Source organism: Rattus norvegicus, chromosome 16 (assembly GCF_021556685.1).
Source record: "Rattus norvegicus strain SHRSP/BbbUtx chromosome 16, alternate assembly SHRSP_T2T, whole genome shotgun sequence".
Taxonomy (NCBI): domain Eukaryota; kingdom Metazoa; phylum Chordata; class Mammalia; order Rodentia; family Muridae; genus Rattus; species Rattus norvegicus.
In genome coordinates this window covers 86,975,895-87,003,617 of record NC_141549.1, presented here as the reverse complement: position 1 = coordinate 87,003,617, position 27,723 = coordinate 86,975,895, and the positions used below count along the sequence as shown (strand labels likewise).

General features: G+C 45.1%; 1 protein-coding gene across 3 annotated transcripts in view; it reads left to right on the top strand.

The window, feature by feature from the left end:
* Positions 1–18,669, top strand: part of Myo16 (myosin XVI) — a 479,886-nt gene extending 461,217 nt beyond the window's left edge. For 2 of the 3 annotated variants that reach the window (XM_087587464.1, XM_087587462.1), the window contains exon 35: positions 17,376–18,669. In XM_087587464.1, the coding sequence (XP_087443590.1) occupies positions 17,376–17,603 (228 nt within the window). In that variant the 3' untranslated portion in view covers positions 17,604–18,669. The remainder of the gene's footprint in view (positions 1–17,375) is intronic. The other variant, NM_138893.2, reaches the window with a different exon arrangement.
* The last annotated feature ends 9,054 nt before the right edge of the window (positions 18,670–27,723 follow it).

Below are 27,723 nucleotides of genomic sequence, written 5' to 3'. Positions count from 1 at the left end.
ATATAATTATATATAAATATACACACATTATACACTATAATATTATATGGTAATGTAATATATAGCTATATTTATATGATGATTAATATATCCCGATATCTTAACTGCGTATCCTTGTAAGTGCTTTTGTGATTGTCTTGTTGACTGTAATGGACACATAACAAGTTTTCATCTTTTAGGACCAATCATACCACCACTTCTTCACTTAACAACTGACCCTTACTTCAGAGCTGGCCGGTGTCCGTCTGCCTGCATGGAAACCTTCAAGAGACATTGTCCTCGTTTGCTTTCTGTATGGCAAATGCACCACCACTCGGTGGGAGGAGGGGATTATTTGTCCTGTGCATCCGCTTCCCAGTTGGTCATGGAGGGAGGGCAGAACAGGAGCTGAGGCAGAGCAGATCATGGAGGAGCAGGGGTGCCGCTCACTGGCTGGCTCCCCACGGCTCGCTGCACCTATTTTCTCATACAATCCAGGACCACCAACCCCGGTGTGGCCCTCTCTCTCACCAAGCTCAAACTGAGAAAGTGACCCACAGGCTTGCTTACACTGAGACTGAAGGATGTTTCTTAGCCGAGGTTCCCTCTTTGAGGGTGACTGTAGTCCTTACTGAGTTGACAAGCATTAGTCAGAACAATCACACAGAAAGCAACGCCTGCGCCAGAGAGGGCGGGGCAGCATCCTGGCAGCTGCTGTGCTTACTGTCTCCAGGAAGCTTGATGACCTGGTACCTTTCCTGTCGGCTTGAAGCTCATTCTGGAGACCCCTCTTAGATGGGGTCCAGGATTCTCTTTGTTTTAGTTCTCCACAGTTTCCTCCCCCTTTGCAATTTACAAGGCGGCTCACTCTCCTGACTCTGCTGTGTTTGGGTTTCCTTCTGTGTGAGTTGCAATTGGAAAGGGCATCTGGTAGCGGCGTTCCATGTCCTGACCCTCTTTAGGCATCTACCCTTGGAAGTTTGTTAATAGACTGAGGGTGATTAGCCTTTTCCCTCAGGGTCTCCGTTTTTGTTGTTCTATTCAAAGAAAAATCTTTTTAAATTAATTTAATGTAATTTCTCTTACTTTTGTCAAAGATGATGTTCTCTTTTGCTTTTTACATGTAGGAACCTCTCTGGCTATGAGTCTAGAGTCGTGTCAGCTGTGGTATTTTTCATTTCTCTGATCAGAAAACAGTTGTCCCCTGTGTTCTCAGCATAAGGCCATGCTGGCACTGGCTTCAGGGGCTAGAACATGTCCTCCATGCTTGTCCTGATCTTCCAGAATCTTCCTTGATGCTCTCATCCTTTACATGGCCTCCTGAGTGCCCTTCCTAGGAAGCAGGGCACCTGCTCTGCAGTGTTGTACTTAACATTCTGATAGGCAAGGTTATAAGTATGCACGAGTCTGTGTGTATGTATATGTACATGTGTGTACTGGGGAGGGTGTTTTCTGAAGGTTATCTGTGTGCATGTGCATGTGTGTATGTGTTTGTGTATGTGTGTGTATGTGTGTGTATATGTGTATGTGTATGCGTGTATGTGTATGTGTGTATGTGTATGTGTGTGTATGTGTATGTGTGTGTATGTGTGTGTATGTGTGTGTATGTGTGTGTATATGTGTGTATGTGTTTGTGTATGTGTGTATGTGTATGTGTGTATGTATGTGTATGTGTGTGTATGTGTGTGTATGTTTCTATGTATGTGTGTATATGTGTATGTGTGTATGTGTGTGTATGTGTATGTGTGTGTATATGTGTGTATGTGTGTGTATATGTGTTTGTGTATGTGTGTGTATGTGTATGTGTGTATGTATGTGTATGTGTGTGTATGTGTGTATGTATGTGTGTGTATGTGTATGTGTGTGTATGTGTGTGTATGTGTGTGTGTATGTGTATGTGTGTGTATGTGTATGTGTGTATATGTGTGTGTATGTGTATGTGTGTATATGTGTGTCTATATGTGTGTCTGCATGCGTGCATGCGTGTGTGTGTGTATGTATGTACGCATGCATGTATGTGCAGCTTGATGCAGTTGCATTTTAGAGGCTGCACCAAGTGCATTTTAATTACTTTGTATTGAAAGCACATACCAACACTCAATAAATCGCCAACTCAATTTAATTGTCAACCGGTGGCAGTCCTAGAAGAATTAAGGCAAATAAATTGTATAATATTCCATAGCTTTATTAAATCGTTTTTATTAAAAGCCCGTGTTAAAAAACACAGCAGTAAATTTAGTAGATAGGGTGCTAACACTCTAGCCGTGAAAGAGGCGGAGTCTGAGAGTCACATGGTATGAAGGGCTCTAGAAGATTCCTTCTCTGGCCCATAAGACGCACTGCTCAATGCTTTACTACTGATCATAATCACACAGCTAACATTTATCCATAACATATAATGAAGTTTAAGGCATGTGACTGTGTGTATGTGTCTGTGTGTATATATGTGTACATACTATTGTTTGCTGGGTACAACTGTTGATTCATTCATTCATCCATTCACCCGTTCACCAGCAAGTGTCCTCTGTGGAGAGGCTCCACTGTGCTGGACACCGGCCTGGACTACTGAATACCCCAGTCTTCACAATGAGTCCCCCTCCTTCCAGCTCAGCACGAAAACAACAGTTAGGCAGCATTTAGGTAAATCAGATAACCCACCAGATAATAACTCAGCTAAGCTGGGTCAGCGGGGGCCAGGCCCGTTGTTGGGGGGTACACCTCAGTAGAGTGGAAGCTGAGTCAGGGGACCCAGGAAGGGGCATCAAGCACAGACCAGCCAGGAGGCCAAGGACTTTGATTTCTGCTGTTGATGGACTTGAATATCCATAAAAGCCAGAGCTGAAGGGACCTGGCAGCAGGAGAGAAGTAATTGCCCGCTACTCTCTTACAATAAAGTCAGAATTCCCACGATTATAATGTAGGCCTAGACTGAGAAAGAGACTAACTGTAAAAATGTCTACAATGACTGCATTGTTTGTTGACTTTCTTCAAAACCACTCTTCTAGAGGCTGGGAAGATGGCTCCCATAACATATCTGCTACACAAGTGTGAGGACCTGCGTCTCAGTCCTAGAACACATATAAAACCCCAGTACTGGACACACAGACATGTACAGGTCTCTACGGCTCATGGCCCAGCCAGCCTAGCATGATCAGGGAGCCCCAAGTATCAATGAGAGATCCTGTCTCAAAAACAAAGTAGATGGCTTCTGGGAAATGACACCTGAGGTTGACCTATGATCCCCAGAGACTTGTACTTACATGTATAAGAACTTGCATGTACAAACACTCACATGCATTACCCACACATGCATATATGCCTACACACACACACACACACACACACACACACACACACACATATTCAAAAATAAAATAAAACCATTATTCTATGTTTGGGGGACTTATTTGCTAAGGAATATGTAAAGGAGACAGAGATGGATAGGTGGATGGATAGATGATAGATAAATTAGATAGATGATAGATAGATAGATAGATAGATAGATAGATAGATAGATAGATAGATAGGTAATAGATGATAGATGTATAATAGATGATAGATAAATAGATAGATGATAGATAGATAGGTAATAGATGATAGGTAAATAGATGGATGGATGAATAGGTGATAGATAGATAGATAGATAGATAGATAGATAGATAGATAGATAGATAGATAGATAGATTGAATGCACATGCCCCCTCCCCATAGTCTTATATGTTTGAATACTTGGTCTCCAGTTGCTGGAACTGTTTAAGAAGGATTAGAAGGTGTGTCCTTGATGAAGAAGGTGTGTCATTTAGGGCAGGCTTATAGACTTCAAAAGCCCAGGCCACTCCCAGTCAGCTCTCTCTGCCCCTTTGCTGCCTGATTATGCCTTACATTGTGACCTCTCAGCGTTGATTTCATGCTGTTCTTATCTGCCTGCTGCCATGCTCCATGCCATGTTAGTCACGGAATCGCCGTCTGAAACTATAAACCCAAACTAAACTCTGTTATATAAGTTACCTTAGTCAGAGAACTTATCACAGCAGTTAAAAAGTAACTAAGATAGGTCAGATAGGTAGGTAGGTAGGTAGATAGATAGATAGATAGATAGATAGATAGATAGATAGATAGATAGATAGATAGAAAACTTAGATAAATAGATAGATATGGGTGGATAGATGATAGGAATTAGATAGATAGATAGATAGATAGATAGATAGATAGATAGATAGATAGATAGATGATAGATGGATAAGAAAGATTCCTGATTGAAATACCAAGGATCACAGCATTTTCTCAAGAAACATTTTCCCCATATTTCTTTACAAAACTGCCTAAAATGTTCGGATCTCTATTGTACAGAGGTGCAAACAGTCCCAGGGATGAAGGCTTCTATCTCATGAACTCAGCAGACCTGGGAGGCCTGCTTTTTCTCTGATTGCCGTGATTACATTACTCTTTGAAGCTGTCACTTTGTATTTCTGACTCTGCCAGAAACTGGCTGGAAATAGGAGAGCTGTGATCATGGAGCATCATGAAGTCAAAGATATAAAAAACCCAGAGATGAAACCCACATGGATTAAAATTAATTTTACACATTAACAGGTAATTTTTTTTACCTATTTTTGGAAAGAAGTCTTGATTTAAAAGATTGACTCTCATGTTTTGCCTACGTTGGCAAGATCTTGTCTTTTTTCCTTCCCCTCTTGGAAGTATTTCGTGCACAGTTTGCTTTGCACAGTCTGTGTTCAAGACACTGATGGACCTGAGAGCCTTTGGGGCAGATGCTGTACCCTTCTGCACTCCTCTCTTTTTACACACCCAACTAGATCTCATTTCCCAGTTGTTTAGATACAATCACTGAGGCCTGGAAATGGAACAGGAGCTCTGGGGACAGATGCCACTTTTGTGACCTTTCTACCCAGTAGTGAATACAGAAACTACACAGATCCATGAAGAGCCCAAAGGCATGCAATGGAGACCTGGTAGGCCACCAGGAACATCCCTCCTCTGTGGCACACCGCTGGTCTCTGCTTGTCTGCTCTAGTAGATGGGCTAAGCCCAGTGCATTCTCACTCATCCTTGGCCTATTAGTTCTTTGTTGCTGACAAACACTGTCATTTGTGTGCTTCAGTAATCCAGAAGTTCTTATTCTGTATATCGGCCCAAGTGGGAGCTGCCTGTGTCTTCCAATGGCACTATTGCTAGAACAGTGATCAGTGAGCCCCCATCACTGCACACACCACAGTATTCTACAGATGCAAAGACTATTATACCCACCTGAAATAGCCTCTGGGACTTGACTTTCCCAAGCACTGAAGTTAGCTCCCTAAAACAATATGGCACCCTGTGAGAAGGATTTTCCCACTTTCTAACCCTTCTTCAGTAGGAGTGCTCTGCTTACCCGAAACTCTCTAGTCACAACCTCAAACAGAAACTGTGTTTGGGGAGAAAGAGCAACTACGTAAGGAAGGTGCTTCCTTGAGTAGAACAGACTCCAGGGCCCAAGGAGATGCCAGCCTAGCTCCTCTGTCAATCATGGGTGGCAGTTGATTCTTCTTGGGTTATGTTGTTGAACATCCATTTTCATAAAAATGCTTTTCCCTCATTCTTAATTGTATTTATCCCTTTAGCGCATAACTTTCTGTCCTTTCTGGAACGTAAATATTTGAGATAGTAATAAACAGCTGGTCAGGCTATGCCTTACAGAGGTCACGTGACCAGGCCAGTGAACGCAGCGGGTGAGGAAGCAGCTTTTGGCTCCTGTTGTCTCTGGTCTGCTGAGGACAGTGGGTGGGGCCCTGTTGGTCCTGGCTGCCCTCACTTGCCTCGGCCTCACCTCGCTACACCCTCATTCCTAGTTCTGTTGTTTTTCCAAAGCTGACACTGGAGTGCTAGTCTACAGTGCAGAAAGGCTTTCCCACGGCTGTTGTTTCCTGTCCAAGTTCACTCTCAAGGCGAGCATAGCACACGTGTGCCATTGTTACACCATTCCACCCAAATGACCTTCCCATCCCTCCAATCTACCTTAAATCCTATGGCCCAGTTTTCATGTTGCCTTGAGAACACGGTCTTCTTCATGTTCCGACAGTAATCACATCAACAAATTATTGGTGATTTTATTTCTGGATTTATTTTATTTTTAAGTGTGTGTGTGTGTGTGTGTGTGTGTGTGTGTGTGTGTGTGTGTGTGTGTAGGTGGGTATGGGAGTATTGGGGTCTTTGGAACACAGAGGTGTGGATGTTCTGGAGCTGAAGTTGTAGATGGTTGGGAACACCTGATACAGTTGCTAGACACCGAACTCAGTCCTCTGTAGGGGCTGCATGCACTCTTAATTGCTAAGGCATCTCTTATCCCAGATACATTCTTGTTGAACGTTAAACTTCCTTGAGATCTCTCTATGTGCTTCTTCCACACGCCTACCCCACACTCATCAAATTCACCTGAGTTTGTGCTGTTGTTTTTGCCTGAGGTGCCTGGAGGGAGACAGGTTGTGTTGGGTGCTTCTGATTAAATCTTACAGAATAAGCCACAGTTCCTTCCATTTTCACAAGGACTTAAATACATTTACTAACTGATGGGATGGAGAGGGAAACCTCTCAGAAGGTAATGTGATTAGAGCAGACAGACTAAATCCCTGTGTGTCTGGATTTACCTTCTCACTTTACCCTTACAGCCGAGTGACTTCAGCATCTAAAGATGGATTTCTGTGTCTGAGAAAGGTGGTAGCAATTTTTAACCTGCTTCTTTCCTGAGCTTATGAGTGGTATTAGAAGAATAATATGAACCTAAAGCATGGAGACCATTGCAGGGAATAGAAACCAAACCTTGGTATTGTGTGTGTTGTGTGCCTGAGCTGAAGGATACAGTCTGTGAGAAAAGATGAGAACAAGACAGCAATCAGAGCATCCAAAGTTTGCAGTGCTTCCCAAAGGCTCTGGATGTGCAGGCTTAGTCCTTTAGGCAAGGGAAGGAAGGCAGCCCTGCTGACAATTGTGAACAAGCTACGAACATAAACTTAGGCTTAGAGGAGGGGTGTGGATTAACTGTTTTTAGTCAGGCCTCCTTTGACTTGTAACAACTCTCTTATCCTTCCAGGAAAATACGTGAAAAGGGGTTCTAACATACCTTTACTTTTCCAAGTTTCCAGTCTACTAGGGTCAAGCTTTTTCATTAGTTCCCTCGGTCTGAGCCATTTAACATTAACGGCGTTGCTACAAGTATTCACCAGGTCTGTGACATCAATTCTGTTTCTTTTGGGGATGTGAGGTGTGTGTGAATGTGTATACCCATGTTCTCATGTGTGGATAAACATGGATGTGTGCATGCATGTGGCCTAGTGTGATGATTCGTGAAGGTTCACAGTGACAGGGGGGTGTTCTTGATTGTTTGCTACCTCATTGAATCTGAGTGGAACCTAGAATTCACCAGTCTAGCTAGCCAGCTTGCTTCAGGGATCCCTTGTCCCTGCCTTTCAATGGCTGAGTATACAGGGCACCTAGCTTTTGAGTTGGGACAAGCAGTGTTACTGCTGAAGTCTCCCCCAGTCCCTGGGTTTCATCACTCCCAATGGACATAACGAAACATATAGACATTTTTTTTATTAATCTTTTGTTCTTCTTTTGAGTCATAACTTGATATCAGGAAAACAGCAGCAAATCTAAACAAACGTGCATTGAAATCATAACAGGATTTTTATTTCTGTAATGCTAGTTGTTATTAGTAAGAACAGTTCTTGAGTTTCTCAGAAATCACATCACCCAGATGTGGGAGGGCGAACTTACCCCTCACTAAGGTCTAGACGCAGCCATGCTTGTCTGTAAAAGCTTGCTGTGCCACCTGGGGGAACTTCCTACCCTGTGTTTAAACCTGGGGTTACAAGGACCAGAATCCCATGAGTAAATGCCACTGATCTGATATGCAAGCAACCTTTCCTGGATTAGGAGGTGCCAACTTTGTTCAGTCCAAACCACAGAAACCATTTCCACGTTTAGATACATTTGGTTCTGTTTGTTTCTTTTTACTTTGTTTTGTTTGTTTGTTTGTAATGAAACAGAGATACATACATACCTCCATAACTACTTTCCAATGGCACAGGGCAGCTCACATGTGTAACCTCATCTACCTGAAAGGCCGGGGCAAGAAGACTGTGCTGAGACCAGCCTGGAGTGCATAGCCTTTCCTAGCCAGCCAGATGGGCAAGAGGGAAACTCTGTCTCAAACACCAGCACATGATTAACACGAAGCAAGGCCTCAGTTCTAAGTCTCACTTGCTTTAAGTCACATCTTTTAAGATTCACAAAAGCGTTCCTCGATTATACAGTCTGGTTTTCAAATATCATTTTCCGATTTTCTTTCTCCCCCTGTCTCTCGTTAGCAGCGAGTGGAAATGAAATTCGCATCTGAAACACTGATATTCAGTGTTGGGATAGCTAGGGCACTGCCTTCTTTTAATTTCCGTAAACGTCAGCACATGCCTCTTTTCACCGTTGGGTAAATAGTCGATCGGGAAAAAAAATCAATTCTGAGATAAATGAACAGCAATATGACTTCACATCTGAATTATTTACAAAGATGATTTTAATCCTGGAGATGAAAGACTTGAGGTAAAAAATATCTCGGGAACCGGTTGCTAATAATTAGTATCGTCCAAAAGGCTGCAGGTCCAGGAGAAGTCTGGGGGCGTTGAGTAACCTGATCAGCTCACCTCACGGAACCCTGTTAATAACACTGCAAGGCGCTGTTGAGAAAGAGCGAACACGTGCAGCTGTCCTAAGCCTGCAGCCCTCCTGCGTCTCTCTCTTGCTCGTGCGTTATTGTTTTCCTAACCTCTGACGTAACTGTCAGTCTCACTTATGAGAAAGAACATGGGTTGGTGAGGTGGCTCGGCGATTAAGTGTATTTGTTGCTCTCGCAGAGGACCTGGTTTCAGTTCCCAGAACTCACAAGTTTGGCTCACAGCCATCTGTATCTCCAGCACGAGGGGGAATCTGAGGACCTTTTCTAGCCTCCTCGGGGTACTGCATAGACACAGTGCACATAAACTTAACACACACACACACACACACACACACACACACAGAGAGAGAGAGAGAGAGAGAGAGAGAGAGAGAGAGAGAGAGAGAGAGGAAATTAAATAAACATTTAAAAGGAAAGAGCATGCACGAATTGAATCTACATATCACTGTATCAGTTCCGTCTTCACTTTTAATTGATATTCCCTAGCTGAGAAGCAGCATAAGAGACTCCAGGATCTGAGCAGGGGAAATAGAAACTATGTAACGGTCTCAGTTATGACCTTGAAGTCATCCAGACTCCCTGAGACCCTGGGGACACCGTGCTTTTTAATTCCCTGCTGTGTGTTCCAGGCTATACCATTCTTTTCTAAGGATTCTTGGTTCTGTCCCTTACAGACCTTCGGAGAAAAGGATTTTGTTTAAGGGAAAAGTAGTCTCCAAGCCAGGAAGTGTCTACACACGAGCACGCATTGGAGGCTTGTGAAAACAATCCGTCCTCCTTACAGAAACGCTCCCTACTAGCTGGAAACAAATGCAGTCTCCTGGTGGCTCTCTGGTCATGCTGCCTCAGCCAGCTTTTGAAGTGAAGCGGGCCTTTTAGATCTGATTTCCCTGGTTCTCTATGCGCTGTGGTATGTGATCACACAACTAAACTAGAAGGGTTGTGGAAGTCTTCAGATTGCTGGAATATTATGTCTGGGGGGAAAAAAAATCACAGGAAGATTTTCAAGTATCCTATTCAACCTCCCACCAAACAGTTTGGTTTGTGAAGCTGTTCGACCTTGGTTCGGACCTGTCTTAGAGAGCGGCCATTTTCCCCCTACTGCATCCTCAGATAACACTTCCAGGCATACCATAAGCTCATTTAATCCACGGGGTTTAAGTCTCTTTCTTCTTTGCCAGCAGGAGGTCTCCAGGGGCAGTCTCCCTCTCCCTCCACACCCCTGCCCACTGGTTATTCAAGCCCATCCAGCCATGACTGAGTGCCTTGCAAGCCAGGGCTACAAGGCCACCCACATCCCTGGGATCCCAGCAGCACATTTTTAGTAAGTTCTCAGGGCTTCCCATATAGGAAAGGGGTTTCTGTGAGTCTATGAGCTGTGAGAAGCATCACAGCATAAGACGTGTTCAATGTAACCAGGCCAGCCCGGCATTGCTTGAAGCTACAGACCTCTAATGTCTTACACAGAGAAGATGAAGAGGGATGGAGACAATGTTTCTTGTTGTGGAGTTAAAAAAAAAACAAAAAAAAAAAAACAAAACAAATGGACCCAGGAGTGAATTCTGTTCTGCTAATGTTCCTCCCTTCTCTTGAGCATAGCCCGGCATTCACGCATTGAGTCCATTGATGCTCTAAGCTGAATGCCAAAGGGCAGCATTGTCTGGTCAGGCAGAGAAGTACGCACACAGGACAGATCACTTCTCTAACGTGCGTGAGAGACTGCGAATTCTAAGTGAAAAACACGGTCTCCTGAACCCTTGGCATCTGACCATCATTTCTATAGACATGTCAATGACAAGTATGCCCAGTGCTACGTGAACTCTATCCTTTCTGCTCATACTGCAGTTGTGACCTTAAAAGAAAAAATTACAAATCGAGTAAGATAAAAGCCTATGGTAAAATCAAGACCCATGACACGCAGGGGAAGGATGCTTCCCGCACAGTAACTTCTGAAACCAGGACTGTGTCAGAGTTGGCACAAACAGACAGCTTGATCATTCCTGCCATGGCTGCCCACGACCTCCACGGCTGCATTCTGTGAGTACTGCAGCCCAGCCTTTGAGCTGACTCACCTTTGCACAGTCACTCGGTTTGCTCGGAGAAGAAACAAACTGTATGGGTTCCTTCCCTCTGTCCACTCCACGGCATCGGGCGGACAACTTGTGTTGGTCTTTCTCTTTCTTTCTTTCTTTTTTTTTTTTTTTTTGTTTGTTCGTTTGTTTATGTTTTGGGGGTTGTTTTGTGTTTGAGTCAGGGTTTCCTCTGAATATCCCTGCCTGTCCTGCAACTTAGTTCTGCAGTCTGTACACCAGACTGGCCTTGAACTGAGAGATCTGCCTACCTCTTGTTTCCCCAGGTGCTGGGATTAAAGGTGTATGCCACCACTACCCAGCAATAAACTAGAAAAATAGCAAAAATCGCACAAGAATGTGTTCAAATGATGCAAATTTTCCTTAACACGAAGATCCCCCTCCCCCCCCCCCCCAAAATCACAAGCTTACAGATGTAAAACATTTTAACATGAGGACTTCTAAACCTTCAACTGCTATCTCAGAACCATTGTATTTAAGAGTTGTTCAAGGGGGGCCTGGAGAGAAAGCTCAGCTCGTCTTCTAAGAGCCCTTGCTGCTCTTAGGACCCAGGTTCAGTTCCCAGCATCCACTTGATAGCTCACGGTTGCCTGTAACCCTAATTCCATGGGGTTCTGACCAGGCAGGCACCAGGTATAAAGGTGGTACACAGAGAGACATGTGGACTAAACACTCATACATATTTAAAAAAAAAAAAAAAAGAAGCGTTTTTGTTAAAAGATTGCTTAAATTGCTCATAACAATGTGCTTCTACGGTTAGAGTATTTTATTTGACACCTCAAATTAAAACATGAAAGCTGCTCTCAGCCTCTCTCCTCCGCCCGCACTGCTTTCCTTGGTTTTAAATCACATTTGAGACTGTCATGAACAGCTAACCCTGAATCGCTTACACTGTGACTCCAGCATAGCTCAGGATTTGGAGAATTTCTCTTCCATAACAAAAGGGGGGACCTCAGGGCCATTCCCGGGGGTGGGGGCATTCACTGAGAGAAGCCCTTTCATCGGATGTTACTCCATTTGGGCATCAGGATTCCTTCAGCAATTCTAGGTTACCTCGTCAAGTCACTGTCCTGAAGGCTGTACAGCTACTGCTCCCTCATGCCTGTTCTCACCCATCACCCACCCCCAGCCTGGTTCTTGCTGGTGAAATGCTTGTGAGCTCTTCTATGATCAAGCTCTAGGGCCACATTTAACATCTAACATCTAGCCCAGCCCTGCTCTCCAGAGGACAGACCTTCTGGCTACTACTCAGCACCAGTTCCGGATCCACCACATCTTCAAGATCCCTGTGAAGATTGAAGTCTGTGTTGTTTCCCTTTTCCTGTCGCTCCACTGGCCGTCCCCCTTTCAAAACGCAGATCCTCTGTCAAATCTTCTACCAAGGCAAACTTACCAATGCAAACGGTTAAAAACAGACTGACAGGAAAACGGGCAAACCTTCCCAAGCTGCTCTGTCGACACAGTGGGTATGACAGAAAGACATCCACAGCATCTCCTTAAATCAGGCCCTGTGTTGTGTTATACAGTTGAGGACTGATCCATGGGCTCCAACGGTTTAATTGGGGTGCCTTTTAAGCCTTGGTGTAACAGTCGCCTCCTGTCTATAAATGCTAATGACTGTTCTGTGCGGCCTTCCGGGGAGGGGGGATGAAGGAGGGTGACTTCTATCTTATAAATGGGTGCATTCCGCCTGGTATGAAGCCAGCCGACCTTGAGTCAAGATGTGGCGGTGCCCCTGACCCTCCTGTGATTTCTTCTTTCTCTAAAATGAAAGGATTCTCCTTTCAGAAGCAAAATGGTCATTTTGTTACCAAAATAAGTTTCTGCTCTTAATGATAACACTTGGTTTATTTTGGGAAATATCAAATGAGAATCAAATAGTGGATGTGAATTTTATTATTACCAATACATCCTAACAAAGGGGGACAGATACTAGTGCGGGTGTTTCTATGATGCTACGTGATATTTAAAATGCTTGTTTACACTGTACTGGACCACACTCGATAACATAATGGCGCCAACTTGTTAGTCAGAGATGCCAAACCCCTTTTTATCACCTCTGAGACCGTGATACTTGGGTTTCACAATCTAATAAGTTTAATGGATCTAAATGAAACAGATTAAATGTTATTAGCCCCATAGTGTTTTCCTTTTGGGACAAGCCTCTGAAAATCATAATCTTAAAATCCCCCTGCATCAAAGATGCAGAATGTCCAACTTCCATCTAGACGTAGCTGTGAAGACACACGCTTAGTTTTTAGTGAAGAACAGCAATGCTGGTGTTCCGGCGTCCCTTCTACGCACGTCTGCCAGTTCTCCTTTGCGCCTAATAAATTTCCCTTAATCAGGACTAATCTCTAAAATAGAGTCTGAGGAATGTTCTGCGGTATTCTCCGAAGAGAGGGTTTATTCTGGGCTCAAGCTGATTATTGAAATCATCAGTCAGAGTTTCTCTTTCTGGGGAACCACAGAGAGCTCTTTGCAGGTTGGTTCCGTTCCTCCGGACTCCCTTCAGCACTTCAAGCCTTCCACACCCTCATTACAAGGGTTTGCTGATGGTCTGTGTGCATGAGCTTCACATTTTATAATGGACTTGGGAACTCGAGCGTTTCTAGTAAATACAGCAAAGCTTTCAAAAGAAAGAAAAGGGTTTGGGGGGGTTTCTTTGGGGGGGGGATTTGTTTTTGTTTTTCCAAAAAAAGAAAAAGCAAGGGCTGGGGAGATCGTTCAGTCAGCAAAGCATTCACTGTGAAAACGTAAAGAGCTGAGTTTGAGAACCTACAAAAAAACAAACCGAAACAACAACAACAGCAAAACAAAAACAAAAATAAAGCATGCACACACACACACACACACACACACACACACACACACACACACAGAGACATACACACACAGGAACATACACAGACACACAGACACACACACAGACACACATACACACAGGAACACACACACAGACAGACACACACACAGACACACACACAGACACACACACAGACACACATACAGACACACACACACAGGAACACACAAGAGACGACACTACGACTCAGGAGACTGGAGGTGTTTTCTGTCAAATTCCCTGCCAAGTCTCACTGGGATCGGGTGCTCCCTAGAGTCACCTCACCTTGGAGACAGGCACCCCTGTGCTCAGGTCAGCACGATGCCAACTTCAAATCTGCACCTTTTGGAGGTTTAATGGAGGGTAACATCTGGTGTCTTTTCGGTTGTCCTGGAAAACGCTGCGAAGAGTTCATGCTGTAGTGGAACTGTAGATGGGTGTTTGTGTCTGTCTCAGGGAGAAGGAGGGCACAGCCAGTGGGGAGCCCAGTGCCATCTGCTGACTGGAAGCCTGGGTTCTTTTGTTTGGGTTTGACTCTTTGTTAGGAACGGTCTCTGTTACAGGCCTGTCTCACCTGGCTCTCTTACAGTTAAGCTGAGCGCTTGCTATTCGCTTTCTGTCTTAGTTCCCAGCTTAAACCTTGCTTCTGTTCCTTTAGTGGCTTGGCTAGAGGGTGGGGCACACATGCTTGACTCACTACATCCTAGCCTATCTTATTACTTCTATCACTTCCCTGATGCTTCTAGAACGCAGGCTTTAACCTTTCCGTAGTCCCCCCCAGCTTGAGCAGTTACTCTTGGCAGCCTTGTGTGCTTTGTGTGCGATGTACAGTCTAGGAGGCTTTCCAAGCTCCTAATTGATGTTTACCTGCAGGCTTGCTAATTACAGTGTTCCTGAACCTTACATTTTACTTTCTGTCCCATCTGAGCTCACTCTCTTCCTACGTGAAGGAAAGCCTCCCTGTTGTATCTCTGTCGACGCACTGTGTCTGAGGGCGCTTTTTCCGGTTTGTGCAACGTCTTCGCTCCGATCTGCGTTTTGAGAGCTGGCTCTGTCAGAGTGCCAGGCCATGTTGACTCGGCCATGCTGACTCTCAACAATTCCATCCATGTCTCTTTACTCTCTTGCTTCCAGTATTTCTGTTCTTTACTCTCCTGCTTCCACTATTTCTGTTAAGAAGTCAGTGTCTGCTCTCATTGTGGGTCCTATGGATGTCAGCACATTCTTCCTTTGGTTTTGTGTTTATTCTTTGAAGATTTCATACATGTATACAATAGATCTTGATCCTACCCAACCCTCGTTCCCTTCTTCCAGCTCATACTCCTATCACAGCTCCCTCTAACCGCATGTCCTTCTAAATGTTTTGTTTGAGTTGGTTGGTGGGTGATTGGTGGGTGGGTTGGTCGGTCAGTTGGTTGGTTTAACCCATCCAGTCCAGTTAGCGCTACCCGGATGCATACAGGAGTTTTAAGATCATCCACTTGGGCTTTTGAAGAAAAGTGCCTATGCCTCCCCCTTGCTGTATGCTGAATATAAGCAGATATGGCACACAGGAGACTGGCCTCAAGAGATCTCACATTAGCAGAGGGGAGCAGAGGGATTTTAAAATGCACTCAGTGAAGGGTCACATCGATGTCACACACTTAGTGATGGGAGACCCTGACTGTAGCTTACATGAACGCCTGGACAGAAGAAGTTGGGTGATAGGGCGAGCAAAGCTAAGAACACAGGCTCCGACACCACCTTCTCTGTGTGCTGTCGGGCAAACGTATCTGTGCCTGGGCTGCCTTGTCCACAAAATAAATAGCACTGACTTTTAGAGCTCCTAGGAGTTACCTGCGCTTGCTAGCCCTCCACAGCATCCACTAGCTGAATAAATTCTATGTACTCTCCAGAGTACCCTATGGCTTTCCCGGTTCATTCCATAGTGGGTAGAAGCAGTCTGCAGAATTGTCTCACATGCAGATCATCCTTGAGGCTGGAAAAAGTACTAAGGGACCATCCTGCTTTGGAGACCTTTCCTATGGATGCCTGGAGACTGAGGGAGGGATGGAACAGTTGACCAGGAGCCCAGAGATGTCCACATTGAGGTCCTGCTGCTGCTGCTACTTTGACACAACTGCCACTCTGATCACTTGTTCACATGTATAGGAAATCTCTTTTGCTAATGGGCACCCTGCACTGTCTGTAGAGAATCTGGACACAGATCTGACCTCTGTGACTTTCAGCGTTTTGAACTGTCAACCCAGAAAGCACCTTGCATGACTAACCAGCCCACCCAGGTGTGGGTTCAGACTTGGACCGGGACTGCTGGCGAGGTTTGTCTTTCTGGGCACCGTTCTCCATGAGAGCCACGCTACATGTCTTACAGAGCTCTGCTCTCTCTAGTTTAATCAGAAGTCATGATAGAACAGAAGAAGTGCTCTAGCCAGGCATTTGGGGCCCAGGAGACAAGAGAACCATCTTCTAGGTTTTTTTTCTCACTTCTCCCCTGGCTTCTAGAATCTCATTCTTTTTAAAAAGAATCTTCTTCTTCTTCTTCTTCTTCTTCTTCTTCTTCTTCTTCTTCTTCTTCTTCTTCTTCTTCTTCTTCTTCTTCTTCTTCTTCTTCTTCTTCCTTCTTCTTCTTCCTCTTCTTCTTCTTCTTCTTCTTCTTCTTCTTCTTCTTCTTCTTCTTCTTCTTCTTCTTCTTCTTCTTCTTCTTCTTCTTCTTCTTCTTCTTCTTCTTCTTCTTCTTCTTCTTCAATAGTGTTAGAATAGCCAGAAAACAGTGCCTTTAATGGTCTGCATAATAGAGTTCCACCTCCTGGCAAAAAAGGGTGGGGGTGCTCCTAAGAGGGTAACCTTTGACCCCATTGTGCCCAGGCTTAAATAAACTGGACAGCCAAGGGTCAGTTTTCAGGAACCACTGTAAACGAAGTAGAAACAGCTAATACAATTGCATGTCAGGTGCTGTCCAGCAAAAGCTGGGCCTGGGCCTGTGTTTGGAGGCTCACATTCTGAGAAAGCGCCCAGCACCTAGACAAATGTCCCTGTTCCATTGTCCTAGTGGATAGTGTGGCTAGACACCCTAGCAGGTGGCAAGTGTGCTCTCAGACACAGCTAGCCTTCCTCCAGCAGGCAGCATGTTAGTGGATGTCTCTTATTACTCCTGTGCTTGGGAACTGTTTTGATATCAGTATGATCAGGTTCTAGCAACTGTTCTCGGGTGGGGGGTGGGGGGGAGGGGTATGTGTCCTTGGGCTAAAGTATATGACTGAGATGAGCTTTGTCATCCTGAGACTCCAGCTGAATGTGTGTTAATGGTTAAGTGGTTCCTGCGTTGGGGTAAAGCTCGAAAAGTCTTGTTTTTCTAAAAGCAAATCCGTTCACGGAGGAGTTAAATGAAGAGAAAATACAAGCTGGCACAGAAGTGTTTGTAAACTCAGGAAATGCGGGGCAGGCTGATGCTGCTTTCTCTAGTACCCTCAGGAGGTGTGGTACATGCTAATGACTCTGAGTACCTCTTGATGACAATGTCACACTATCTGCAGGAGGTCATTTCTCTTTCCCTGGACCCATACTGTTGCCAGTGGTCCTGCAGCTGGAGGTTTGGAAGGCCACCTGACTCTTTGCACCTCAACCCTGCCCTTCCCCTGTCATTGCTGTCACACCCCGCCCCCCCTCCCCACCCTTCCCATCTCAGCTTGGTCACCACCTCTGTAGCTACCTTGCTTTTTCTGTTCCCCTGCAGGTTATCCATCAGCTGAGGCTCTCCGAGAATGAAAGCGTAGCTCTTCAGGAGCTGCTGGACTGGAGGAGGAAGCTCTGTGAGTCCAGAGAAGGCTGGCAGGAAGCCATGCAGCACCCAGAGCCCCGCGCACCTCCACCGCCACCCTGCAAGAAGCCGACACTCCTAAAGAAGCCGGAGGGGGGCTCCTGCACTAGGCTGTCTTCCCAACTCTGGGACAGTAGTATCTGATACAGCCTGGACTGTGAGCACCTGTCAGAGCTGTCTAGTGACTTCGGGCTGCTTCTGCAGGAGGCTGCCTTCGGATGCCTGAGGTCTCCTCTCCAGGCATCTCCACAAAAGCACAGGACACTAATGATGACTACCCAGGACCTCCCGCGTGTGTGAGGGTCTGCGTGTGCTCACTGGTTCCTTCTCCATTTCTTGATAGCACACTAAATCTTAGGGCCACCCTGCTTCCAGATAGCCAGAGGCAAGGAGGCATGTGGCTGAGGTCAGAGGTCAGAGCAGTGGGGGGAGGTCCTCCAGGCAGCTGTTTCTAGTACACCCCACAGTGGCCACGACCCAACCGGTGGCTGTCATATGGTGCAGCACATAGGATGTGTGTTTCGTTTCTTTGTAGTTGTCTGTCATTAGAATTACAAACCCAACGATGTTTTACATGTTTATTACCGTATTTTATAACGTTATGCAACTGGCGTGTTCCCTTTCATCAAAATACAGATTTAAAAAAAAAAACATTTCTAGGGTTTTTTTTTTTTTAATTCTACGTGCTTATTTTTAACCCAAAGCCCCCAAAGGCGTGGGAACTGTGCGTTGCCTTGGCTTTAACAGATGCCTACAGCAATGCTAGAGTTTATGTGCCCTGTCCCTCTACTCTTCCCTGCACCCAGCATCTCCCTTGGGTACATGTGGCTTCAGCATTCACTGGTTAAGCTTCGTTCCCACCCAACCCCTCAGTTCGGTGTAGATGACAGGATGTTTACGGTTCAAAACATATGGCTTCAAGTTCCTAGCTGATGATACAGGACTTTCAACAGGACTGACAAGCAGGCTGAGTCTCGTGGGACAGAGCAGTGTGCTGCCCTCCCTAGGAACACTGCATGACTCCCTTGCTGTATGCCCGACCGGCTGTCATGCGTGTGATGGCCTTGCTTCTCCATGTCTTTCTGCCTACTGTCCGTGAGTTCTGAGCGGTGGCTCTACCAGCCATCTGCCACCTCCTCCCACCACTTGGACCTGTTCACTCATTTCCACCATTGCAGAGCTTCTGTGCCAATAAAAGGGTGCAACTGTATTCTGTCTCAGTCATTTGTGGTCAGGGCTGTCTTCTGGGAGTTCTTGTCTCCTGATCAGCTATGTGGAAGCAACTGAGAGGAGAGCCTTCACCCAGCCTTCCTTTACATTCTGGCCTTTATAGCCATTTGTAAGCTTCAAGAAACTACACACAAAGAGCACAAAGAGAGTGCACTGTGTTAGAAAAAAAATCTAGGAGTATCTATAGCAATCAAGGCACAGTAAAGGACAGGGTTGGGATGTGAGAGCTCTGGGTTGGTAGCTTCAAATTGAAAGGAATGCCCAAGGAGAAGTGACTTGCTATACCTAAGAATTAGCTCACCTGAGAACCACAGCCCTTCCGGGACATCATGACAGGAAGAATGAAACATCATGGCTAACTACAAGGCCCTCCGGAAATCGAGGAGCTGCTTGGCTTGCTCCTAGCCAGGTCTGTCCAGCCTCTCTGTCACCTCTTCACTTCCATCTCTCCGAATTGAGTCCACGGGCTGTGGCAGAGACAGCTCCTCACTGACACAAAACTGCTTTGGCCTCCACCAGTCCTCATAGATTGCAAATACCAATAATCTGGGCCGAATTGGACCCTTGAATGGTTCCCCATACAGAGTAGACCATGACGTGCTAACACTGCTCCTGTGTGCAATGCTCAGACCATGCTGCTGTGCTATCTACTGCTAAAATGAACTGTTCCTGCTGTCCAGAGAATTATCAGAAGGGAGAGAACTAAAGGAAGGCGATTCTCACCCATTCTCGGGGCTCTTGTTGACCAGAAAGGCCAAGGTCTGGGCTCTCTTGAGAGTCACTGTCTAGTGAGGGGCCACTGTTGGTTTGCAGAAAGCTATCTTCTCATTATAAGCTCATGTGATGGGGTAAAAAGGGGAAAGAGGGATCAAGGCCTCTGGGGTGTCTTTCACAGGGTCCTGTCTCTGTTCTCATGACCTTGTCATCCCCCAAAGGCCTACTTCCTCATGCTGTCACACTGAGGTCTCAGCTGCAGTGTGTCAACTTGGAAAGCACACAGTGGCTCAGTTCCTGGCACTGACAGACACTCATAAGGTCATTGTGTTCATTCTTATGTTAATATTGAAATTACAGTTCAGAGTTTTAATAGAGCCTCTCAAAATATCACCTTTCCTTTCTCCCATTCCAGCTTGGCACTCCAACTTGATTTCCCGACATTGTCAACTCCTCACAGTTAAGTAGAGCTTTAAGATCTGCAAAGTTGATTCTTTCAGATCTATAACCATGTGGGATTATGTTACAAGGCCACTATAGGGAGACCTTCTATGAAGGTGGGTCTGTGAGACATGTGTGACCCAAATCTTCTCAAAGCCTTCTCTTGCAGCCTAGAGACCCGTACAACAGGAAGAGCTCAACTACTACAGTGCTGTGAGCACCACAAAGCATGAGCTAGTCGGTCTCTCCAGAGGTCCCTTGTTGACCTTCAGAGATCAGAATTCAACCCTCTGTATACTAATTGCCAACTCCTCCATGAACGTGGGAGGTTCTCTGTGCTTGGCGATCTGCTTCTCCGCTATGGAGAGAGATGACCTGTGCATTCATTACTGTGTAGCATGATGTGACTGAGACTATGGAATTTACAGGATAGAAAGATGGGCAGGTCACCAGCAGTAGCACCACAATATCCACAATTACCAGCCATAATAACTGAGATCAAGCCCAGTTCTTTGTGTGTATTGGAAGGCCCAAGCTCGGCTCTGTAATGAGGGTAGCATTGTAAGTAAGTAGACAGAGGCAGCACTCTGGGTAACAAAGCCCTGACCATTATTTTTACACAAGCAATATTCAGTTACACACAGTTGCGAAGAAAGATGGCATTTTAATTGCCACCAGACCATAAGGTATGAATTATGATATATTATTAGGCCGGCAACCTTATGTTTAGCAATATAATTGGTAAGAATTATGACGCTATGTTCAAACACTACCTACTCTATTGCTTTTTTAAAAAAGTATATGAGGGCCCTCTAAAAACTACTATCAAAAGGTTTATATTTTCCAGAGTGGAAAAAATACCTCATTACTATTCTTGAGTAGTGGTATCTAATTTAGTAAAATTATGATTACATAAATCCACTCAATAAAAGTAACAACCAATTAAAATCCAAGATTGGTGAAAGGACTTCACATAGAAATATTAATTACTTTGTTTGTGCAAAAGTAATACATTACAAATTCCCTAGCTGAGAACGATGGCCAGAATTCTGCCAAAATTCAATGGCTGTCAGATTCCAGCTGAGTATCAAACTCAAACCCTGAGTCCATACAAGCCCAAAGTTTGGGAGCTGGGGAAATGGATTGGTCAGTAATGTGCTTGCCACATAAGCACAAGGTGCTGTGTTCAAGTGCCTAGGACGTATGTAAAAAAAGTTTGGTGTGGTGGTGTGCTTAGAGCCCATGTACTAGGGAGAGAGTCAGGAAGATCCTTAGTCTCACTGGCCAGACAGCCTAAACCACTAGGTAGATGACAGACCATGACTAAGAAGAAAATGGAAAAGGAGGGCACCACTAAGAAACAACACAAAAGGCTGACCTCTGGCCTCCACACAGACATGTGGACACATACACACACACATGCATGCACATTTGCACATGCACAGGTACATATACCCATATACATGCACATACACACACAAATGTACACACATGCATACACATGCATACACAAAAATGCATACACATGCATGCACATGTATACAAGCACAGGAACATACATACATATACATATACATTCACATACACATGAACAGGTATATATACACATACACACATGTCTACACACACACTCACACATATACACACATGCATAAACACATATACATGCATACACACATGCACACACATACACATGTGTGTGCGGGCATACACACACACACACATACACACACACACACAGGGATCTGAGGTGTTAAATACAATGCCCTACAGTAACCCAGCACATTCTCCTACTGCACTTTAAGCTGAAATCCTAACCCATCAACATTCAGTTTAAGTCTTTGACAAGGAATTAACAGATTTGATTTTAATTCCTAGTCTTATTGAAAGCATTTTTAAATTGTCCAGGGTGGAAAATTAAAACTGTATTCTAGGTAAATTTTAGTGTAAACTTATTACAGCTTTCAAACTGTTCCTAGGGGCCCAAACAGGGCTGTGTGGTGCAGAATGGAAAATCCTCAGCTTTCAAAAGCCTCAACATACCCTCTCCTCCCCCATTCTTTTCCTTGCATCCTTTTCATAAGCAATGACTATCACACAATATTCTACAGCGAACAATGGCTTGCTCTGCAAGGTGTCTGTGTGTGACACTGATTTCCTTAAAAGACAGAGCGCTGTGGGAGCCAAGATTCAGCCTTGAAAGAACCACTTCTGTAGCTGTGTCTCCTTCCCTAAGTTCTTCAGACCCCTGCGAGCATCCATTGTGATAGTTTCAACAAATTTCTCTAAAATCCAGACTGGTTGTAAACTTTAAAGATGGTATTTTCAAAGGGTGAGTTTTATTAGAAGCCTATCATACATCTGTCATCTGTTTTAATTTCTCAGATCACTCTCCAGGGTTTCTGAAGTGTATTTATACTTAAATGTCACTTGTATGTGCTCCAACACCAGAGGCTTGTCATTTGGGTTTTGTGCAGAGAACCAGGACATCACAATGATAGGAGTTTCTTACAGGAAACTAATTAAAGATGAATAAGTAATGTCTTCCTTCCACTGTTGTGGTGTAATGGGGATGCCCCAGCATGTCCTCACTGCCTTTGAGTTAGCCATTGCAGACCCCTGGGCATGTTTGCTGCCTTGTCTTGCTCCAAAACCCTGGGGAATGTGGACTACTTCAAAGAAGGTAGCCAGAGGGTTCCCATTTCTCCTGATGTCACCATTTGCTGCCTAATGTCTAAAGAAATGAAAGAGAATGAGATTATTGATATATTCTTAAAAAGACCAAAGCTCCATGGGGGGGGGGGGACTAATACCAAGTTCAGTTTGAGTTTTTGATCTTTAAGATCTTAATAAAGAAGCTGAGTGTCCATGATGTATAGTCGTTACTCGATGAGCACCAACTATTTGTGTTCCAAGATGGTAGTGAGCCAATTTGGGGGTTCACTCTGCTTCACTGGGACATGTGGTTCATGTGGTGCTACAGGAGCCCTAGTGTTGGGCTTCTGGGAGCGTCTTCAGTAAGATTGTCTTGCAAGGACCAGACTAACTTTTGAACAGTCTCGATTAGAGAACACACCGTTTCCTTCTGCTTTTACTGTTGGGGAACAGCCACCATTCTCTTGAACTGAGCAGCTGTAATGAGGAAAGAATGTTGCTGATTTTCCATTTTGTTTCCTGAAATTTTCTCTGTGACACCTAAAGCATGTGTATTGATTCTGATATACACGGCTCTAGTGTTCTCACATGCCTTCCCTACAGGACCTGCCCACTGATAGCATAGTTTCTGTCATCCCCTCAAAACTGAGGGGACTTACAAAATCCCATCTTCCCTAGACCCCAGAACAGTCCTTGGCATACAGAGGATATCTATCTATCATTAATGGTTAAATAAACTAATGGTTAAGTGGGGGAGAAAGAGAGATTCCAGAATATAGACTCTAACATTTAACAGAAGCCTGCCCCATCCTAAATCTCTGAAGATAAGAGGATTTTTTTTCATGCTTATATCATTATATAGGACTTTGGATGAACAGGACGCTGTAGTGGGAAAAGCTTCCTAAACAGACTGGTGTACTGTATGTATGAAGGAGGGCTACTACCCATGTAAACATAGGGCTCTGGAACCGTCTACAGGTGTTTACCTGAAATGAACTTGCAATCCCAGGTACTTCCTATTTTCTACAACAGAGACAGTTCAGGTAAGTGTTCACCACAAAGGTGGCACCCCATTCTGTGGTCTAAATATCAATACCCTGCCCCCCACCCCCAGTTTATAAGTTGGAATCTAATACTGTATCCAGAGGCAATCTCTTTGGGAGATGGCCAATTGCAGAAGGCCCTACCTTCATGAATGGAGTTAGTGAGTGATGTTATAAAGAGGGAGGCCCCATGTCCCTTCCACCAGATGCAAGCAGCAGGCTCCAAGCAAACATCACAGCCACCTCAGGAGGTAGCAGAGTCATTTGCATCTTTCATTTTGGACGTCCTGGACTCCAGAACTGTGAGTAGTATAGTCCTCATGCATACTCATCGCCCAGTCTACGATACTTTGTGACAGCACCCAGAATGGACTAAGACACCGGGTATCAGTAGCCCTCTAGCTTCTCACTGTGATGGATCAAGGACCTCTCCACCCTGACCTCATCTTCCAATAAAAAACAACCCCAGCTATACCTTTCCCCTTTTCCATAAGGTGACAAACACATACAATGCAGTAGAAAATTCAGCTTCCTAGAAGGTCAGGGGAAGAGCACAATCAAGTTTCACCAAGTACTGGAGAAAAGAAACCCAATAATTTAACACAAGAAGAGTCTATGGCCAAGGAAAGAGACCATCAAAACTGGTTGACTTGGCGCCCTATGTTGTCTTGGCAGATAGTTTTGGTGACAACTCTTTTCTCCAATCAGATAATGGGAGGTTGCTCTTGAGCTGAACTTCCTGCTCTGGAAATAATCTTCCTGGTGGAATGCCACCTAAATGCCACATCCCCCAAACAGGCCGCTTCTGTAGAGTCAGAGGCTTGTCTTCATGCTCCCACTCAACTTCTGCACATCCTGTCACTTACCATCCCGAGGAAACTAGGCAGACCAGCCCAAACTATTTCTTCAATGAGTCTGCTTGAACACGTTGACAGGGTCCAGAGAGGTATCCCAGACACCAGACTCTCAGAAATGGAACCTAGCAGAGCACCATCTGACCTGGTTAGGTGCGAATGCAGTGTAGTCTCTGATGTTACTAAACAGAGGGCTCTGGTGAGTCTATGGGATACGGTAATGGACATGGACCTAAAATAAGTCTCTGGCTTTGGGGAAATAGAGTAGCTACTGAGGGAAAGACTGCCCGGGGGCCTCAGCAGCTGTCATAAACAAGAACTGCACAAGACAGAACATTGTAGTTGTGGGTATTTGGCTGTTTCCAACTGTCTTGAAAATCATAAGGGTAGATAGAGAGACAAGCTTAAGTTCATCCTATTAGTGGGATGCCAGGGAACACATAACTCTATCAAATGTTGCCTCACAGCTGTAAGACTACTAAGTTAAAAAAAAAATCAGCCTCTGCTCACCGCCCCCACCCCCCAAGTCTGCAGTGTTCGGGCCATGGAAGCTCTTAGGATGAGGATTCCCAAAACTGGAATGAGTTGAAAGGAAGAAGCTAATGATCCCGAAAATGCAAAGACCCCAGAACCTTCAAGTTCCACTCCCTGATTCTAGGACACTGGTTCTTTCTTTTCTCATGAAGCCATTTCTGACTGACCTGAGGCCCAGAGCAGTCTCTGGGGGAATGTACTTCTAAAACAGTTTCTTAGACTGGATTCTCTCAAAACCTTAATTCCATCACTATACCTTGGACCTGGCAACAAGCATCTCCCATGGCAGGAACCCTCCCCTCAGCAGCCCCACAGTCCTGTAAGCAGCTCCCTGGGCACAGCTGCTGCTAGGGACAGCAGTGGATTTTAGACTCTCCATTGCTAATGTGCAATTCCTGTTACCTTGTCAAGGTAGCATCGGCTGACCATTCTAATCCATCTTGCAACGTGTCCCCACACCCCTGCCTTTTAATGTAGCTTTTTTTTTATCTGTAATATTTATTAGTATTTGATGGGTGCTTGCCTTACGTAATTATTTATTCTATGTTTCTTCTGTGCCTCCAGAGTAAGCTGAGTGGATACTAAGAAAGGTTGGAGTCATTGACATCCTGGTCAGGGACAGAGAATTTTGCATGCTCCCTTTCCCAGAGGTGGCAAGCCAACAGAAAAGTAATCAGATGTGGAGATATCTGCATATAGGCACATGTAGGTTCCCGGGCCACAGAAAACATTTCAGATGGACGACTTGGAACATGAGAGAAACACCCCTGGAAGAAGGGTGTTGGTAAGAGAGCTAGAAGACCTTCAGAATCCAGTCACATGGGGATATTGTCTAAAAGGGCCAGCATTGGACGGTGCAAGCAAACCCTCCTAGGCTGTGAGTGCCAGACCACCTGGTTTTCTCTGCTACCCTTAAGACCTCTCAAAGGACTCCTGGAAGAAGAGGTCACGCTAACACAGACAGGTGTAAAATACAAGTTCGGCACCACAGCTTCTAAATGTCGTGTCTACCAAGGAGACCTCACTGAGGGACTCAGTTACCATCTGCACCAGCTAGTGCCCACAGTAGACCATTCCGCTACCACAGAGGGGCTTTCTCCTCTTAGATTCTGGCTCTGGATTTCTCATCCCTTCCTGCCAACCTTCTCTCCACAACACAGTCAATTAAAAATCCACAGCGCTTTGAACTTGTGTATCCTAGAAGATCCTCACTTAAAACTTCAAGAAGCCAAGCAAAGTGCTGATGGGTGAAGGCTCAAGGGACTTGTTCCCTGTGACACATCTGGATCTTGACAGGTGCTGAGATAGTCCTCTGAAGACCTGGCACCAGCCCAGTGGGGCAGCCGTGTAAAAAATGAGTTCACTACCAAATGAAGTGAAGCGCATTGCCTTGACAGAGCTCAGGAACCAATGTGCAGTGCCAGGTCTTTCACAGTCACAGGAGTGCATGATTGTTGTTGAAATTATTTAATCCCCATCCAGGGCTTCTACCTCACCTTTGATGATTCAGTTCCCAGATAAAGTGCACACACACACACAGCCTTTATATTTATAATAAGCCTTAATCAACTCAAGAGCTGGGCAGATGTCTATCCTCCATGCTATTATGTCTACTTCCCCGCCAATAATCCCTCTATGTGATTTGCCATGTCATGTCTGTGCTGGCTCTGAACTCCAATGGGTTGGCCCTCATGGCTGTGATTTTAAGATTTTATCCCATGGTGTCTTCTCTTTTCGCCATCTCCATCTTCCTCTCTCTTCTCATGGTCTCCTCCTACCCCAAGCCTGAGAACCCTGACCCCTGCCTACGTCTCTTCTGCCCAGCTATTGGGTGTCAGCATCTTTATTTGTTCAATCAGGGATAACATGGGAGGGCAAAGTCACATAGTGTCACCTAGGTCTATGTGTGATCTCTGAGAGCAACCAGTATTTAGCACAGCAGAAGACCAAACCTCAACGCATGATGCAAGCCTGAGAACAAAAGAATATCTGACTCTTCCACCTCACCGCAAACTCATGTGGTGATCTTAGATAGCGTTATCCCTAAAGCAACTTTCAATCCAAGGAAAGAGTGGCCCTACTGACCCCGTGGTTGTGTGGATGGTAACATGAGCTAACAGTTCAGCAGAACTCAGACTTTGCACAAATAGAGACTGAGAACTCTCCACTAGATAAGAATCCTCTTGGCTGAGGGCAAAGTAACGCAGAGGAGGGAATGGAAAAAGTGAGCTATAAATACCAGCACGAAAACGCCATGTGAGCTCACAACAAAAACTGAATTTGTGATTCATATATCTTGTGTTGTCATAAAAAGTAACCCTGCCACCTTCAAAACAAACAGACTCAATTAAATTGAGGTCCCAATCAGATTGTTGATCCTATTTAATATGAAAGAAATGAACCCGTGTGGCTCTTGGAAAAGTCTTCTGGCCATATGCCCTTGTGAGAATGAGTCCTAACCCATGCAGCTGAGTGACTCTGAGGACTGATGAGCACAGGAGGACACAGCCCCTGCTGCTGTGCTTGAGGCTGGATTCTCACCAGAGAAGCAGGGGGCTACTAACACAGGACGGAGGTGGTCAGCAAGAAGGCTGGGGTGTTATAGACACAAGTGTACACCTGGCCCTCAAACATGGGTCTCTGAAGGTAGATTTCACCTGCTGGTCAAAGAGAACATGATTTGAGCTGGAAGCTCTCCGTGAATGTCAACAGCCAACGGCACTGTCTGGCAAGATGCCCACAACCCGTGGGGACCCATCCTGTAAACATTTGAAGAGCAATCCTATAGGAATT